Source organism: Mesoplodon bidens (assembly GCF_964165515.1).
Source record: "Mesoplodon bidens genome assembly, chromosome: 10".
In the NCBI taxonomy this organism is placed as follows: Eukaryota; Metazoa; Chordata; class Mammalia; order Artiodactyla; family Ziphiidae; genus Mesoplodon; species Mesoplodon bidens.
The window spans coordinates 91,935,827-91,951,168 of NC_138172.1; the positions used below are offsets into that span (position 1 = coordinate 91,935,827).

At 39.7% G+C, this 15,342-nt stretch overlaps 1 protein-coding gene across 1 annotated transcript in view; it reads left to right on the plus strand.

Moving 5' to 3' along the window:
* KIF13A (kinesin family member 13A) overlaps positions 1-15,342 on the plus strand; it is a 207,421-nt gene that overhangs the window by 95,028 nt on the left and 97,051 nt on the right. The window contains 1 exon segment of the mRNA XM_081247019.1: positions 15,243-15,303. Within this exon segment, the coding sequence (XP_081103145.1) occupies positions 15,243-15,303 (61 nt within the window).

Below are 15,342 nucleotides of genomic sequence, written 5' to 3' on the forward strand. Positions count from 1 at the left end.
GTTTGCAACCTCTGGACCACCTCAGGTGCTTCTGTGACCTGGGGCCTTGGAGTCAGCACAGCCTCCTCTGTGCTGGACCACCAGGCCTGGTCCAGCAGAGGGTGGTAGGCAGATGAGGTGAGGCCTTGGTCTGGAAGTTCTGAACCAGACCCAGAGATTGCTCGTAGTAGGTGATAGGACGGTGACTCAAATTCAATCTGGGTTTAATTTTTTTCCTTAATGAGCAACATTAATCATTGATTGGAGACAATCTAGGATCATACAGTATATGCTTAGACATTTGCATCTGATCGTTGGGTCTGTTTTGGGCAAAGAAGAAATAGTCTGTGTGTGAAAACATCCAAATTACCTTTGGCATATGCTGTTGGAAGTTATTTGGGTGGCTAGTTTTTCTGAGGAGAAGTAACCAGGGCATGAAAGAACCATGAAAGGAATGCCCCACAGATTGTGCATTTGTGACACCACCACCCTTGCCCCTCAGCAACCAGTGAAGCAGATTTTAAAGCTGAATAATGAAGGATTAAACTTGGAAGGAATGGAGTATTTGAAAGAGTTGGAATTGAGTTAGCGCTAAATGGAAGCTCTATGCTCTGTCAAAATATTGGTATGGGATTTGGGAGAACTAGTTCCTATTTTCAAGTTTTTGAAACTCTGGATGGTTTTCAGAGCACTTTTTCGGGGGTGCCTTTTTCCATGGGACTGTTTATATTCATAACTTTCAATCCATTCGATGGATGGTCAAGCCTCATTATTTCTTCCTTTAACAGCTCTCATATTTATATATTTCTTCCTGCAGTAGTTGGGGGTCTTTCAGCTAAAAGTGACAGGAACTCAAACTAAATGAGCCATAAGATAAATGTGTTAGAAGGACTCGGAAGTATCAAAGAGCTCAAGGACAGGAAGCGGCTGGCGTTCAAATACAAGACACATCTCCTTCTCTGTCCCCATGTGTGTCCCCTTCGTTTCTTTCTCTCACTGCAGACCAGCTCTGTCTGCTTTTCTGGTCCACATGGTTAGAAACATGGCCCCGACATGTCCTAGATTTTACAGCATTAAGATTTTACAGTAATTAAAGAAAGACTGGTTCGACTTTCTTAGTCCCAAATCCAGAAATCCCATCAGGCACCCACTTGAGACCAGTTAACTGTGGTCAGGGGATTGTGGGACTGTGAGTGGTCCAGCCTGAGCCCCTACGTGTGTCTTCCCTGCCTTCCCCTCCCCCACCCCAAGAAATCATATATATAACGTGTGAATTTATATGCCATATAAAAATACAGCAACGGGGCTTCCCTGGTGGCGCAGTGGTTGAGAGTCCGCCTGCCGATGCAGGGGACACGGGCTCGTGCCCCGGTCCGGGAAGATCCCACATGCCGCGGAGCGGCTGGGTCCGTGAGCCATGGCCGCTGAGCCTGCGCGTCCGGAGCCTGTGCTCCACAACGGGAGAGGCCACAACAGTGAGAGGCCCGCGTACAACAACAACAACAACAAAAAAAAAAAAAAAAAAATACAGCAACGACCCATGGGAACCAAATGGCTGGAGTTAGTATAATTCTCCAAAGAAAAGAGTGCCTATATTCACTACAGCTCCTCTCTGCCCCCACTGAGCCTGGGTATTAGAAGCTTTCACCTTCATCATAATGATTTGCTTACTGGACTCTTTTCCTCCTGTTTTACACCAGTTCAGTCCATCTTCCATGTCGCTGCCACTGTGAACATTCCAAAGTGAGAATGTGATCCTGTCATTTGCCAACAAGCTAAAGTCCAGCCTTCTTAATAATAAAGCACATAAAGTCGTACATGCACTGACCTCAGCTTGTGCCCCCGTTTTTCTCTCTTTCTTCCCCTCCCAACTGCTCTTTGCACACTTCTCCCATCACGCCCAGCTCCTTACCTCTGTTGCTTGGCTAGCTCCGCTTTTACCTGGACTGCTTTTCCTACTTGTCTTCTCAGTAATTGTCTTTCAGAATTCAGCTCAGGCTTTGCCTCCTCTGGAAACCTTTCCTGATCCTTGCCCCCCCACCCCCACCCCCAGCCCCGCAGTGTACTTATTCCATCTTTGTATTCCTGCCAAACCCTGTACAGTCAGCTGTCTGTGTCCACGGGTCCCACAGCCACAGATTCAGCCAACTGCAGATTGAAATTTTCAGGGCAAAAAAAAAAATTCCAAGGAGTTCCAAAAAGCAAAACTTGAATTTGTCACACTCCAGCAACTGTTTATGTAGCATTTATATTGCATTAGGTTTTGTAAGTAATCCAGAGATGATTTACAGTATATGGGAAGATGTGTATGGCTTGTATGCAAACACTACAACATTTTACGTAGGGGACTTGAGCATCCTTGGATTTTGGTATCCATGGCCGTCCTAGAACCACTCGCCCAGGGATAAGGAGGGAGAACTATTCTACGTATTGTACTCTTTCCTTTTCCTGGTTACTTTCCTCTAATAGAATCTGAGAGCCTGATAACTAGTTGGCTCTTATTTCTGTCCCAATTAACTCATAATACATACTCAGTAAATGCCTATTAAATGCATGCAAAGATAAGTTAATTCTTTGAAGAAACACTGCTTCATGAGTCCTTAGAAATTTTAGCTGCCACGTAGAACAGTACTTTCCATGACATAGTTGTTTCCCACAGCTGTGAGGTCCCTGGGATCAGGACCCATGCCTCATTGCTGGTAGATGTGCAACAGATGCTGTCAGCTTGCTTTGAGTCTTTAAGATGCTTGACATCTTTACAGTTGGGCAATATTGACGTTATTTGGTGTGCATATATAGGCAGCTGTAAAGGAAATGAATGATCAGCTTGCAAAAGGATAGCAGTTACTTGACAGCTTTTTAAATGTGAAGTTGGTGTCCATCAACAGAACTCACCAGTAATAAGAATGATCATTCTGGCTGGTGTCCCTTCTTTGATGCCCAGGAGCAGATATGCTCAAATACAGGCTGGAGTTAGCACTGGCAGAGATGCTTTTGCAAATAGCTTTGATGAAGACAGTTCTGATCACAGAGGCTCTCCTTTCAATTTCAGTCCCGCTTCTCCAAGTTGAATGAAGCTTAACTCTTCTTTTTTTGTGACGCTTCACATCTCTGATATTAGGAGAAAGAGATGAAAAGGTAAAAATGTTGAAGCTTGGCATTAAAAGGAAAATTTTGACGTGACATGAAATGTAGGACTTTGGTTCTTTTTGGTCTGGTTCAGTTCTCATAATACAGTGTGGGGACACATGAGCACATTTGGCATATGTCTTTCATGTTAATTGTACTCTTTCAAATGGACAAAATTGAGAAGTAACCACCAACATGACATTGGCTCGCTGATATTTATAAAACCAGAGAAATAGGGTTTCTTTGTGGAGAGATCTCAGGCGCAGTTTCCAAAGTCAGTAGTGGCCAGAACAGGCAGTTAGTTGCAGCTGAGTCTGCAGATGTGAACAGTGGATGAATTGTATCCAGAGAGGAGGATGACAGGATAGCATGAGTGCAGAGAGACACACGCCTTCGTGCAAAGCAAAGCCAGCCCACATAGAGTGGACTTTTCTCCCCCACGGGAAGCCCTTTTGATTCTGGATTTGGGGGCTAGGAAGTACACAGTGTGTTTTGTATTGATCCTTTTGACACAGAACTCAATGGACTGTAGCAACTCTCTTGTCAAGGCCATATGAACCTTTTCGCCTTTTCATTTTTCTTTCTTCATTTGATTCAGCAAATACTGAGCACGTATCTACTGTGTCTATGCCTGTAATGACTAAAGAAATGAATTAGCACAGGCCCTGACTCAGGAAACCTCCCAGCTTGAGCAGACTGTAACACACTTAGGATGGTGCCTGGTACATAATAAACACTCTATAAATGGCAGCTGTACTGTTAACTGGGGAGAGGACCCCCTCAGTAGATACCATCAAAACTGATAACAGTAGCTGCCGCATACTGAGTTTTACTGTGCACCAAGCGTCGTATCAGTAGACGCTTTGCTAAAAGGCCCACAGTTCTAATTTAATATAAAATGTGTGATTACTTATGTAGAGTGTGTATTTGAGAGGAGAAGCTATCGACTGAGGCAGCACAGAGGAGGGAAGTCAAGGAAGCATTGGAGGAGGTGACATTGAGGCAGGTCTTGAAGAATGGCCAGTGAGGTGAAGAGAAGCAGGGGACTGCAGGAAGGGGAGACTTTCTTAGACTTCTACATTTTCTTTTCTTTTTTCCCCCGGACTTCCCACCAGAGGATTTCTTGGTCATTGGTGGAAGCTCTCAGAGCTGAAGAGATGGTTGACTCGTGACATAATATGTAGGTGAATAGGGGAGTTTGCTCCTGTCTTTTGGGAAAGGGGTGGGAATCCAGTAGACACGCAAATAATGTCTGTATGGTGACACCTGTCTTGTCACTTCCACAGTTGAGTGGAAACAGGCTTTGACTGACCAAGGACTTTTGTGTTATCTACTACCCTGCAGCAGTGTGGGAGGATTCACACTCACCCGTGTGGGCTATTTTAAGCAGCCATCGTGTGGGATAACACAGATTTACAAGGTTGTTTCAGTGAACGGTCATTGGTGGGATTATGGGCAATAAAACCATTAGGAAAACCAAGGTCTTGACCTCTCAGAATTAATTATATAGAACAAAGAGAGTCTCTCTATCTCTTTCTCATACACATATACACACAATCTGGTCAGATAGGTATGAAATTCAGAATAAGAAGTAGTGTCCTTAAGAAAGGTTTCATAAGGGAGTGACATGTGAGATGATGCTGAAATAGTTTAATAAGAAATTTGAAAGGGAGTAGTCTTTGACTCACTTTGCAAAAACTCTGGTGTGTATGTTTGTAGATATTTCTTTGCCTAAAATTAAATTATCTTGAGAAAAGTATTGGGTTAATGACTTTCTGCCTGGAGAGGAGTTGAAGGGTATGAAAATGATTTTGGAAAAAAACGTGCTTTTTAATTTTCAAGAATAATTCTTTTATGTTTTCTCTTTGTGACTAGACCAAAAGTGACTAGAGGACAAAAATGCATGCCTAATGCATATTTGAGTTCCCTGTAGTACCTAAAACTGAGAGGGGTGGCAACGGTATTGGTTGAATGCTTTCTGGATGAAATGTTTTATAACTGGAGAACATGTTAGTGAAAGTGTGCAAGTAGAAAGGACGAATGAAAGGAAACAGAGGTAATGCAATTGAAAGTACCTTTACATTTGTTTTTTATGGATCAGGAAAATGATTACAGATCACATTTCTTAGAACACCAATGCCCTCTTATTCTTCAAGGAATATAGAAGATGCTTTCTTTCTTTCTTTTTTAAAAATGGCAAGTTGAATTTTGCTGAAATGCCAATGAGATGGGTCTTTTCGATAAGAGTGGACTTTCACTGTGCTGCATCCTGCTCCTAAGTCCTGAGGCTCATTTGCCTCAGAGTGTATATCACTCAGCACATTTGCCTTATTAAAAACAGCTTGTGATAATTTTACAGGATGTTCAGCAGTTCACAGAGATGCAAAGCTAACATTTTTAAGAGTGTGTGGAAGGTGGGACAGATATGTACAGCAAGCTGCAAGGAATTAAATGCTGGTCTGAATTTTACAAGTTGGAAACTGAGAGAAAGGAATGGGATTCTGAGAAGGTGGAGTCACATTTTATTGAAAACAGTGAAGACAATGACTTTCAGATTTTAAAAACAACTGGGGAGCATCTGTACCTTTGGCTCTTTTTCTAGTTGAAGGATCTTAGAAGTTGTGGGTCTCTTTACAAAAAAAGTTCTCACGATGTTGATTGGCATTGATGAAATATGAAAAATACTTGGTTTCCAAATTTGATTTATTTTTTTGCTCAGTTGTATGCATTAAGAAGTCCCCCGCCCCCACCCTTGCCATTTGCAGGTCTGCGGGACCAAGCGTCACAGTGGCACACTCATGGCAAGAATCGGAGGAGCAGGAGACAGCGAGAATAGGCTCAGGACCCAAGTCCCTCAGATTCCCCTCAGTTGTTGGAAGTAGCATCCAGAGTGAGTTTCAAAAGCCACTCCATTCTTCTGCTGTGGTGAGCCACCTCCACCCTCCATCATTACAGATTTCTCTAGACACCTCAGTGTCTATAGAGAAACAACCAGCAAGCTACAGTGCTGGACACCCTGTGCCAAACAACTAGCAAGACAGGAACACAACCCCACCCATTAGCACAGAAGCTGCCTAAAATCATAAGGTCACAGACACCCCAAAACCCACCATCAGATGCGGTCCTGCCCACCAGAAAGACAAGATCCAGCCTCATCCACCAGAACACAGGCACCAGTCCCCTCCACCAGGAAGCCTACACAACACACTGAACCAACCTTAGCCACTGGGGGCAGACACCAAAAACAGCGGGAACCACGAACCTGCAGCCTGTGAAAAGGAGACCCCAAACACAGTAAGTTAAGCAAAATGAGAAGACAGAGAAACACACAGCAAATGAAGGAGCAAGGTAAAAACCCACCAGACCTAACAAATGAAGAGGAAATAGGCAATCTACCTGAAAAAAGAATTCAGAGTAATGATAGTAAAGATGACCCAACATCTTGGAAATAGAATGGAGAAAATACAAGAAACATTTAACAAGGACCTAGAAGAACTAAAGAGCAAACAAACAATGATGAACAACACAATAAAGTTTAAAATTATCTAGAAGGAATCAAGAGCAGAATAACTGACACAGAAGAACGGATAAGTGACGTGGAAGATAAAATAGTGGAAATAACTACTGCAGAGCATAATAAAGAACAAAGAATGAAAAGAACTGAGGACACTCTCAGAGACCTCTGGGACAACGTTAAATGCACCAACATTCGAATTATAGGGGTCCCAGAAGAAGAAGAGAAAAAGAAAGGGACTGAGAACAAATTGAAGAGATTATAGTTGAAAACTTCCCTAATATGGGAAAGGAAATAGTTAATCAATTCCAGGAAGCACAGAGATTCCCATACAGGATAAATCCAAGGAGAAACACACCAAGACACATATTAATCAAATTATCAAACATTTAATACAAAGAAAAAATGTTAAAAGCAGCAAGGGAAAAACAACAAATAACATACAGGGAAATCCCCATAAGGTTAACAGCTGATCTTTCAGCAGAAACTCTGCAAGCCAGAAGGGAGTGGCAGGACATATTTAAAGTGATGAAAAGGAAAAACCTACAGCCAAGATTACCCAGCAAAGATCTCATTCAGATTTGACGGAGAACTTAAAACCTTTACAGACAAGCAGAAGCTAAGAGAATTCAGCACCACCAAACCAGCTTTACAACAAATGCTAAAGGAACTTCTCTAGGCAGAAAACACGAGAAGAAAAAGACATACAACAACAAACCCAAAACAATTAAGAAAATGGTAATAGGAACATACATATTGATAATTACCTTAAATGTAAATGGATTAAATGCTCCCACCAAAAGACATAGACTGGCTGAATGGTTACAAAAACAAGACCCATATATATGCTGTCTACAAGAGACCCACTTCAGACCTAGGGACACATACAGACTGAAGGTAAGGGGATGGAAAAAGATATTCCATGCAAATGGAAATCAAAAGAAAGCTGGAGTAGCAATTCTCATATCAGAAAAAATAGACTCTAAAATAAAGACTATTACAAGAGACAAAGAAGAACTCTACATGATGTTCAAGGACTCCATCCAAGAAGAAGATAATAACAATTGTAAACATTTATGCACCCAACAGAGGAGCACCTCAGTACATAAGGCAAATGCTAACAGCCATAAAAGGGGAAATCGACAGTAACACAATCATAGTAGGGGACTTTAACACCCCACTTTCACCAATGGACAGATCATCCACAATAAAAACCAATTAAGGAAACACAAGCTTAAAATGATACATTAAACAGGATGGACTTAATTGATATTTATAGGACATTCCATCCAAAAACAACAGAATACACATTTTTCTCAAGTGCTCATGGAACATTCTCCAGGATAGATTGTATCTTGGGTCACAAGTCAAGCCTTTGTAAATTTGAGAAAACTGAAATCATATCAAGTATCTTTTCCAACCACAACGCTATGAGACTAGATATCAATTACAGGAAAAAACCTGTAAAAAATAGAAACACATGGAGGCTAAACAGTACACTACTAAGTAACCAAGAGATCACTGAAGAAATCAAAGAGGAAATCAAAAAATATCTAGAAACAAATGACAAGGAAAACACGATGACCCAAAACCTATGGGATGCAGCCAAAGCAGTACTAAGAGGGAAGTCTATAGCAATACAATCCTACCTCAAGAAACAAGAAAAAGCTCAAATAAACAACGTAACCGTACACCTAAAGCAACTAGAGAAAGAAGAACAAAAAACCCCCAAAGTTAGCAGAAGGAAAGAAATCATAAAGATCAGATCAGAAATAAATGAAAACGAAATGAAGGAAACGATCGCAAAGATCAATAAAACTTAAAGCTGGTTCTTTGAGAAGATAAACAAAATTGATAAACCATTAGCCAGATTTATCAAGAAAAAAAGGGAGAAGACTCAAATGAATAGAATTAGAAATGAAAAAGGAGAAGTAACAACTGACACTGCAGAAATACAAAGGATCATGAGAGACTACTACAAGCAACTATATGCCAATAAAATGGACAACATGGAAAAAATGGACAAATTCTTAGAAAAGCACAACTTTCTGAGACTGAAACAGGAAGAAATAGAAAATATAAACAGACCAATCACAAGCGCTGAAATTGAGACTGTGATTAAAAATCTTGCAACAAACAAAAGCCCAGGACCAGATGGCTTCACAGGCGAATTCTATCAAACATTTAGAGAAGAGCTAACACCTATTCTTCTCAAACTCTTCCAAAGTATAGCAGAGGGAGGAATACTCCCCAGCTCACTCTACGAGACCAGCATCCCCCGATACCAACAACAGACAAAGATGTCACAAAGAAAGAAAACTACAGGCCAATATCACTGATGAACATAGATGTAAAAATCCTCAACAAAGTACTAGCAAACAGAATCCAACAGCACATTAAAAGGATCATGCACCATGATCAAGTGGGGTTTATCCCAGGAATGCAAGGATTCTTCAATATATGCAAATCAATCAATGTGATACACCATATTACCAGATTTAAGGATAAAAACCACATGATTATCTCAATGGATGCAGAAAAAGCTTTCAACAAAATTCAACACCCATTTATGATAAAAACCCTCCAGAAAGTAGGCATAGAGGGAACCTACCTCAACATAATAAAGGCCATACATGACAGACCCACAGCCAACATCGTTCTCAATGGTGAAAAACTGAAACCATTTCCACTAAGATCAGGAACAAGACAAGGTTGCCCACTCTCACCACTGTTATTCAACATAGTTTTGGAAGTTTTAGCTACAGCAATCAGAGAAGGAAAAGAAATAAAAGGAGTCCAAATCTGAAAAGAAGCAGTAAAGCTGTCACTGTTTGCAGATGACGTAATGCTATACGTAGAGAATCCTAAAGGCTCTACCAGAAAACTACTAGAGCTAATCAATGAACTTGGTAAAGTAGCAGGATAGAAAATGCACAGAAATCTCTTGCATTCCTATACACTAATGATGAAAAATCTGAAAGAGAAATTAAGGAAACACTGCTATTTACCACTTCAACAAAAAGAATATAATGCCTAGGAATAAACCTACCTAAGAAGACAAAAGACTTGTATGCAGAAAACTATAAGACACTAATGAAAGCAATTAAAGATGATACAAACAGATGGAGAGATATACCATGTTCTTGGATTGGAAGAATCAACATTATGAAAATGACTATACTACCCAATGCAATATACAGATTCAGTGCAATCCCTATCAAACTACGAATGGCATTTTTCACAGAACTACAACAAAAAATTTCACAATTTGTTTGGAGCCACAAAAGACCCAAATAGCCAAAGCAATCTTGAGAAAGAAAAACAGAGCTGGAGGAATCAGGCTCCCTGGCTTCAGACTATACTACAAAGCTACAGTAATCAATACAGTATGGTACTGGGACAAAAACAGAAATATAGATCTGTGGAGCAGTAATGAAAGCACAGAGATAAACCCACGGACATATGGTCACCTTATGTTTGATAAAGGAGGCAAGAATATACAGTGGAGAAAAGACAGCCTCTTCAATAAGTGGTGCTGGGAAAAATGGACAGCTACGTGTAAAAGAATGAAATTAGAACACTCCCTAACACCATACACAAAAATAAACTCAAAATGGATTAAAGACCTAAATGTAAGGCCAGACAGTATAAAACTCTTAGAGGAAAACGTAGGCAGAACATTCTATGACATAAATCACAGCAAGATCCTTTTTGACCCACCTCCTAGAGAAATGGAAATAAAAACAAAAATCAACAAATGGGATCTAATGAAACTTAAAAGCTTTTGCACAGCAAAGGAAAACATAAACAAGATGAAAAGACAGCCCTCAGAATGGGAGAAAATATTTGCAAATGAAGCAACTGACAAAGGATTAATGTCCAAAATTTACAAGCAGCTCATGCAGCTCAATATCAAAAAAACCAACAACTCAATCCAAAAATGGGCAACAGACCTAAATAGACATTTCTCCAAAGAATATATACAGATTGCCAACAAACAGACATGAAAGAATGCTCAATATCACTAATTATTAGAGTAATGCAAATCAAAACTACAGTGAGGTATCACCTCACAGCAGTCAGAATGTCCATCATCAAAGAATCTACGAACAATAAATATTGGAGAGGGTGTGGAGAAAAGGGAACCCTCTTGCACTGTTGGTGGGAATGTAAATTGATACGGCCACTATGGAGAACAGTATGGAGGTCCCTTACTAAAAATAGAACTACCATATGACCCAGCAATCCCACTACTGGGCATATACCCTGAGAAAATCATAATTCCAAAAGAGTCATGTACCACAATGTTCATTGCAGCTCTATTTGACAATAGCCAGGACATGGAAGCAACCTAGGTGTCCATCCACAGATAAATGGATAAAGAAGATGTGGCACACATATACAATGGAATATTACTGAGCCATAAAAAGAAATGAAATTGAGTTATTTGTAGTGAGGTGGATGGACCTAGAGTCTGTCATACAGAGTGAAGTAAGTCAGAAAGAGAAAAACAAATACCGTATCCTAATACATATAATTGGAATCTTAAAAAAAAAAAAAGGTTCTGATGAACCTAGGGGCAGGACAGGAATAAAGATGCAGACGTAGAGAATGGATTTGAGGACACGGGGAGGGGCAAGTGTAAGGTGGGACGAAGTGAGAGAGTGGCATGGACTTATATACACCAACCAAATGTAAAATAGATAGCTAGTGGGAAGCAGCTGCATAGCACAGGGAGATCAGCTCAGTGCTTTGTGACCCCCAGAGGGGTGGGATAGGGAGGGGGGGAGAGAGATGCAAGAGTATATGTATAGCTGATTCACTTTGTTATACAGCAGAAACTAACACACCATTGTAAAGCAGTGATGCTCCAAGAAAGATGTGTAAAAAAAAAAAAAAAGTCCCCTGTCTGCCACAGTCTAATTAAGATACTAGTGACTTCATAATGAATAGGTGAAATAAACATTTAGGAATTCTAATGAAATTAGTTAGAAGTCTTGAGTAAATATATTTCTCTAGTATAATGTGCTGGCTTTGAAAAAAATTATTTGAAGTGGTTAGTTTCTAAAGAATAACTCAAGAAAATGGTTTTGTTATCTCTTTTGAAATGTCAATGATTTTGTATTAGAAAATAAGAAAATCATGTCCTCTTTTGTTACAAACCTTTGTGATTAAATTATAATTAAATTTTTAGCTGTGGAAAGAAAGATAATAGTTTGTGAATACTAGTTTGTTTATAGTACTAAGAAGATTGCAAGGGAAATGATTGGCTACCTAAGACGAAGAAATTATTTTAAACATCTTATCACTGTTTTCATAACAGTCATACCAAATAATTATTCTAGCAACAAATAATTGTTCTAATTCTGTGCAAACTACAAATTATACTTAATGTGGCCACTCTTGTTTATCCACGTGAACCCTGGAATGATGGTGCTGAAGAGGACTCATCTAGTGACCAAATTTGTATTTGACCCTTGAAGGAACCAAGTTCTCTGAAAATGTACGTCTGAAAGGAATGCAACACTAAAAATCTATCCTGCAGTTTGAACTTCTACATTTCCATAACAGTTTCTCATGTTCCTTCCGTGTTCTTATCTGCATTCCAACTTCTTCTCCTGGTATTATGTTTATTTATTGAAAAAATATTACATACAGTGGCTGCTCTATATGAAGTACTGACCCAGGCACTAGCATGAGACAAAGCCCCTGCCCCCAACGGGTTCACCTTTGAGTGGAGGTGAGACCCACACCAGTTGAACTAAGCCATAAAACAGGAGCACATGTGAACTAGTGCCACGGGAGCGATAGGGTGCTGTGGAATTTCATAGGAGGAGGGGGGATCTCTGGTAACCTGCCTTAAATAAAAAAATGATAACAAGAATCTTTTCAGTTGCTTTGAGTTTTTAGGGAAATCCTTCAGATTTCTGGGCTTCAACTTTCTTACTGATAAATGTTGAGTAAAAGCATAACCTGTACTCCATGACTGGTTTGAGGGAGATGACCATTCTAAAATGCTTGTGATCAAAGGTTTTGAAATTCGAGACATAGTTCAGGGAGAGGCCAGTTTTTGGCAAGAAAAGAACAATTAAGTCTGCCAGTACTATCAGGGCCCTTTCTCCTCTGCAGAGTTTTAACGTTTGTCTGAATTCGGGAGGTTGAATGCCTAAAATGAAAAATTGTTATCTTCCTTTTTATGAGCAAAAACAACTTTAGACTATTAACCGTCTGTTAGAAATGAAAGTTGGCACAGAATTTGGAATGATTATTACTAAGGGTAGACCCCCCCAGTTTTGGGGTGGATTTCATTTTATTTCAAGTAACATTACTGTGAATGTAAATCTCTAGCTTTCTAACCTTGTATGCAAAATAGCAAGCTGTTAAATACAAGTTTTAGGTAGGTATGAAAAATGAACATACAGGAAATAAATTATTATTTCACTGTATGTAGCAACTACTAAGAGGAATTCATTGAGACTTTAGAGGGAAACAATGAACATACCTAGAAATTGGAAAGTAGCCTCTGTTGGCCATTTAAAGTAAGGAGAGTTGATTTAGGTCAAAAGGAAAGGAAAATGTCCTGGGATTGAAAGTTAAGTGTTATAAGATGCCATTAAAGGGAGGTTGTAGAATCTCCTTTTCTGGAAATGTTTAAAAACAAGACAGATCTTCGTCTCTCAGAAGTGTTGAAGTTCAGTCCTGCCTTGAGGCAGGAAGATTAACTGGATTACGCCTGTGTGGTCCCTCAAGTCTTTGGAAGAGCCCTTGAATGCAGTAAATATTTCACACTCTGTTGGCTGAAACTATTGTTTCATAGCTGTTCGTTTTAACCTTGGTTGTCATAAGACCAGAGTGAATGTTTGTATAAATAACAAAACTGAATTTGGATTTGAGGTTGATGATGTAAGTTGTGTGTGTACCTGAATCAGTTTTAAAAGCATTAAAGTACATGTAGTGCTGAAACTATTCAGAGCATAACTTAGTCTTTTGATGATGTGGAAAGTACCTTCTTTCTTGCAAGTTCTCAATGACAGTAATCATTTAATAAATAATTACAAAGCAACTACTATGGACAGTGCAGGATACCGATATGAATTAGGTATGGTTCCTGCTTTTAAGGATCTTTGTCTCCCAGGGGAGATAAAACATATGCACACATCATATACAGGATAAGTGAAAAATAAAATAATTGGGATAGGAGTCACACCAAAAAAGGATTAAAGAGGTGTTGTGAGAGTTCAGAGAAGAGAAAGCAAATCCATTTGGGTTTAACCAAGGAATACTTCCTGGAAGAAAAATATATTGAACTGGGCCTTAAGGAGTATGAAGCATTCTGAAGGGTGGAAATAAAGAAAATGACAGAGGTGGAATTGTACTTAGCAACTCCAAGGTACGGAAAGTTCAGCTGAAGCTTAAGGAAGTTGGGGGACACAGGCTGGAAGGGTCTCATATGGCCAGTCTCAAGTGCCAGGTCAAAGATCTTGGGTTCTGATTGCTCAGTGCTTACGATCCCTTGGCAATGATTAAGCATTAAAGGGTCTCTGCCCCATTAGGATTGTAATTTACCATTAGAGTTGCAAGGCGGGGGGAGGCTGTAACAAGGAGCCTGTGAAAGTCACTTCTTAGTCACCTGAGCCAGTTTGCTTGAGGAGTATGCTGAGAAACACTAGTTTCAAGGCATGTTAATAGGTGTTAGTCTCCTCACCAAAAGTAATTGAGAAATAAAAAAGTTACACAACTAAATGGGTTTATTTGCTGGAGGACTTTTCAGAGACTTTAATATTGAGAATTGCATAGAAAATCTTAAGCAGGGTAAACTATCTACCATTTCTGGATGATGTAATCTTTATTTCATGGATGTAATCTTTATTTCATGGACTGTCTCATGAAACTGCTGTTCCTTGGTGCGCACTTTGGGGAACGTTGCCCGACGCATTTGCTAATGATGGCTGGAACATGAGTGGTGGTCATATGCGTGGAAAACATTGATAAGATGTGTGTCCTTATGGAGGCAGCGTCAGCCATTCCTAGTACATAGTAGGCATTCAGTAACTATGCAGAAAACTAAAGCATGCGAGAGTGAATTGTTGATTTATTAACAGTACTTGGCCCAAGACCTGGAGTCCAAGATTTCCGGGAACGTGGGGAGTTTTGACAAAACTTTGGCTGCGCTAGAAATGGTAGCGTCATGGAAAGTTAGAAGGAACTGGTTTCAATGAAACTTGATCACTTTAGTGTTTCTTGTGAAGCCATGGAAGGTCTGGCTGGAGAGTTTCAGCAGACGCTGGAACCATGGACTTGGGAGGGAAGCCACTGTTCTTTCTCACTAAATGTATCATTTAAAAAAATTTGGCTAAGGTGTCTCCTTGTTTGAATTATGGATAAGTAGCAATTTCTATATGCAACTTAGTCTAATACAAGAAAATAACCATCAATTTAGTCTGTAAGAAACTTCAGGGTTAATAAAGCATCAAACCTATGGTGTTTTTTCGTTTTTTGGTTTTTTTTTTAATAAGACAGTAGCAGGCACCCTCATCTTCATCAGTGAAATTTTTTTCAGTCTGATTTACTCATGGAAGTTAATTAATTTTTAAGTTTAATGTTTTATTCTTTCATTCAGGTATTTGCGTTTGATTATTGCTTTTGGTCCATGGATGAATCTAACACTACAAAATATGCTGGTAAGTTGGCTCTCTCTCTGCACTTGACGGTTGGGCCTC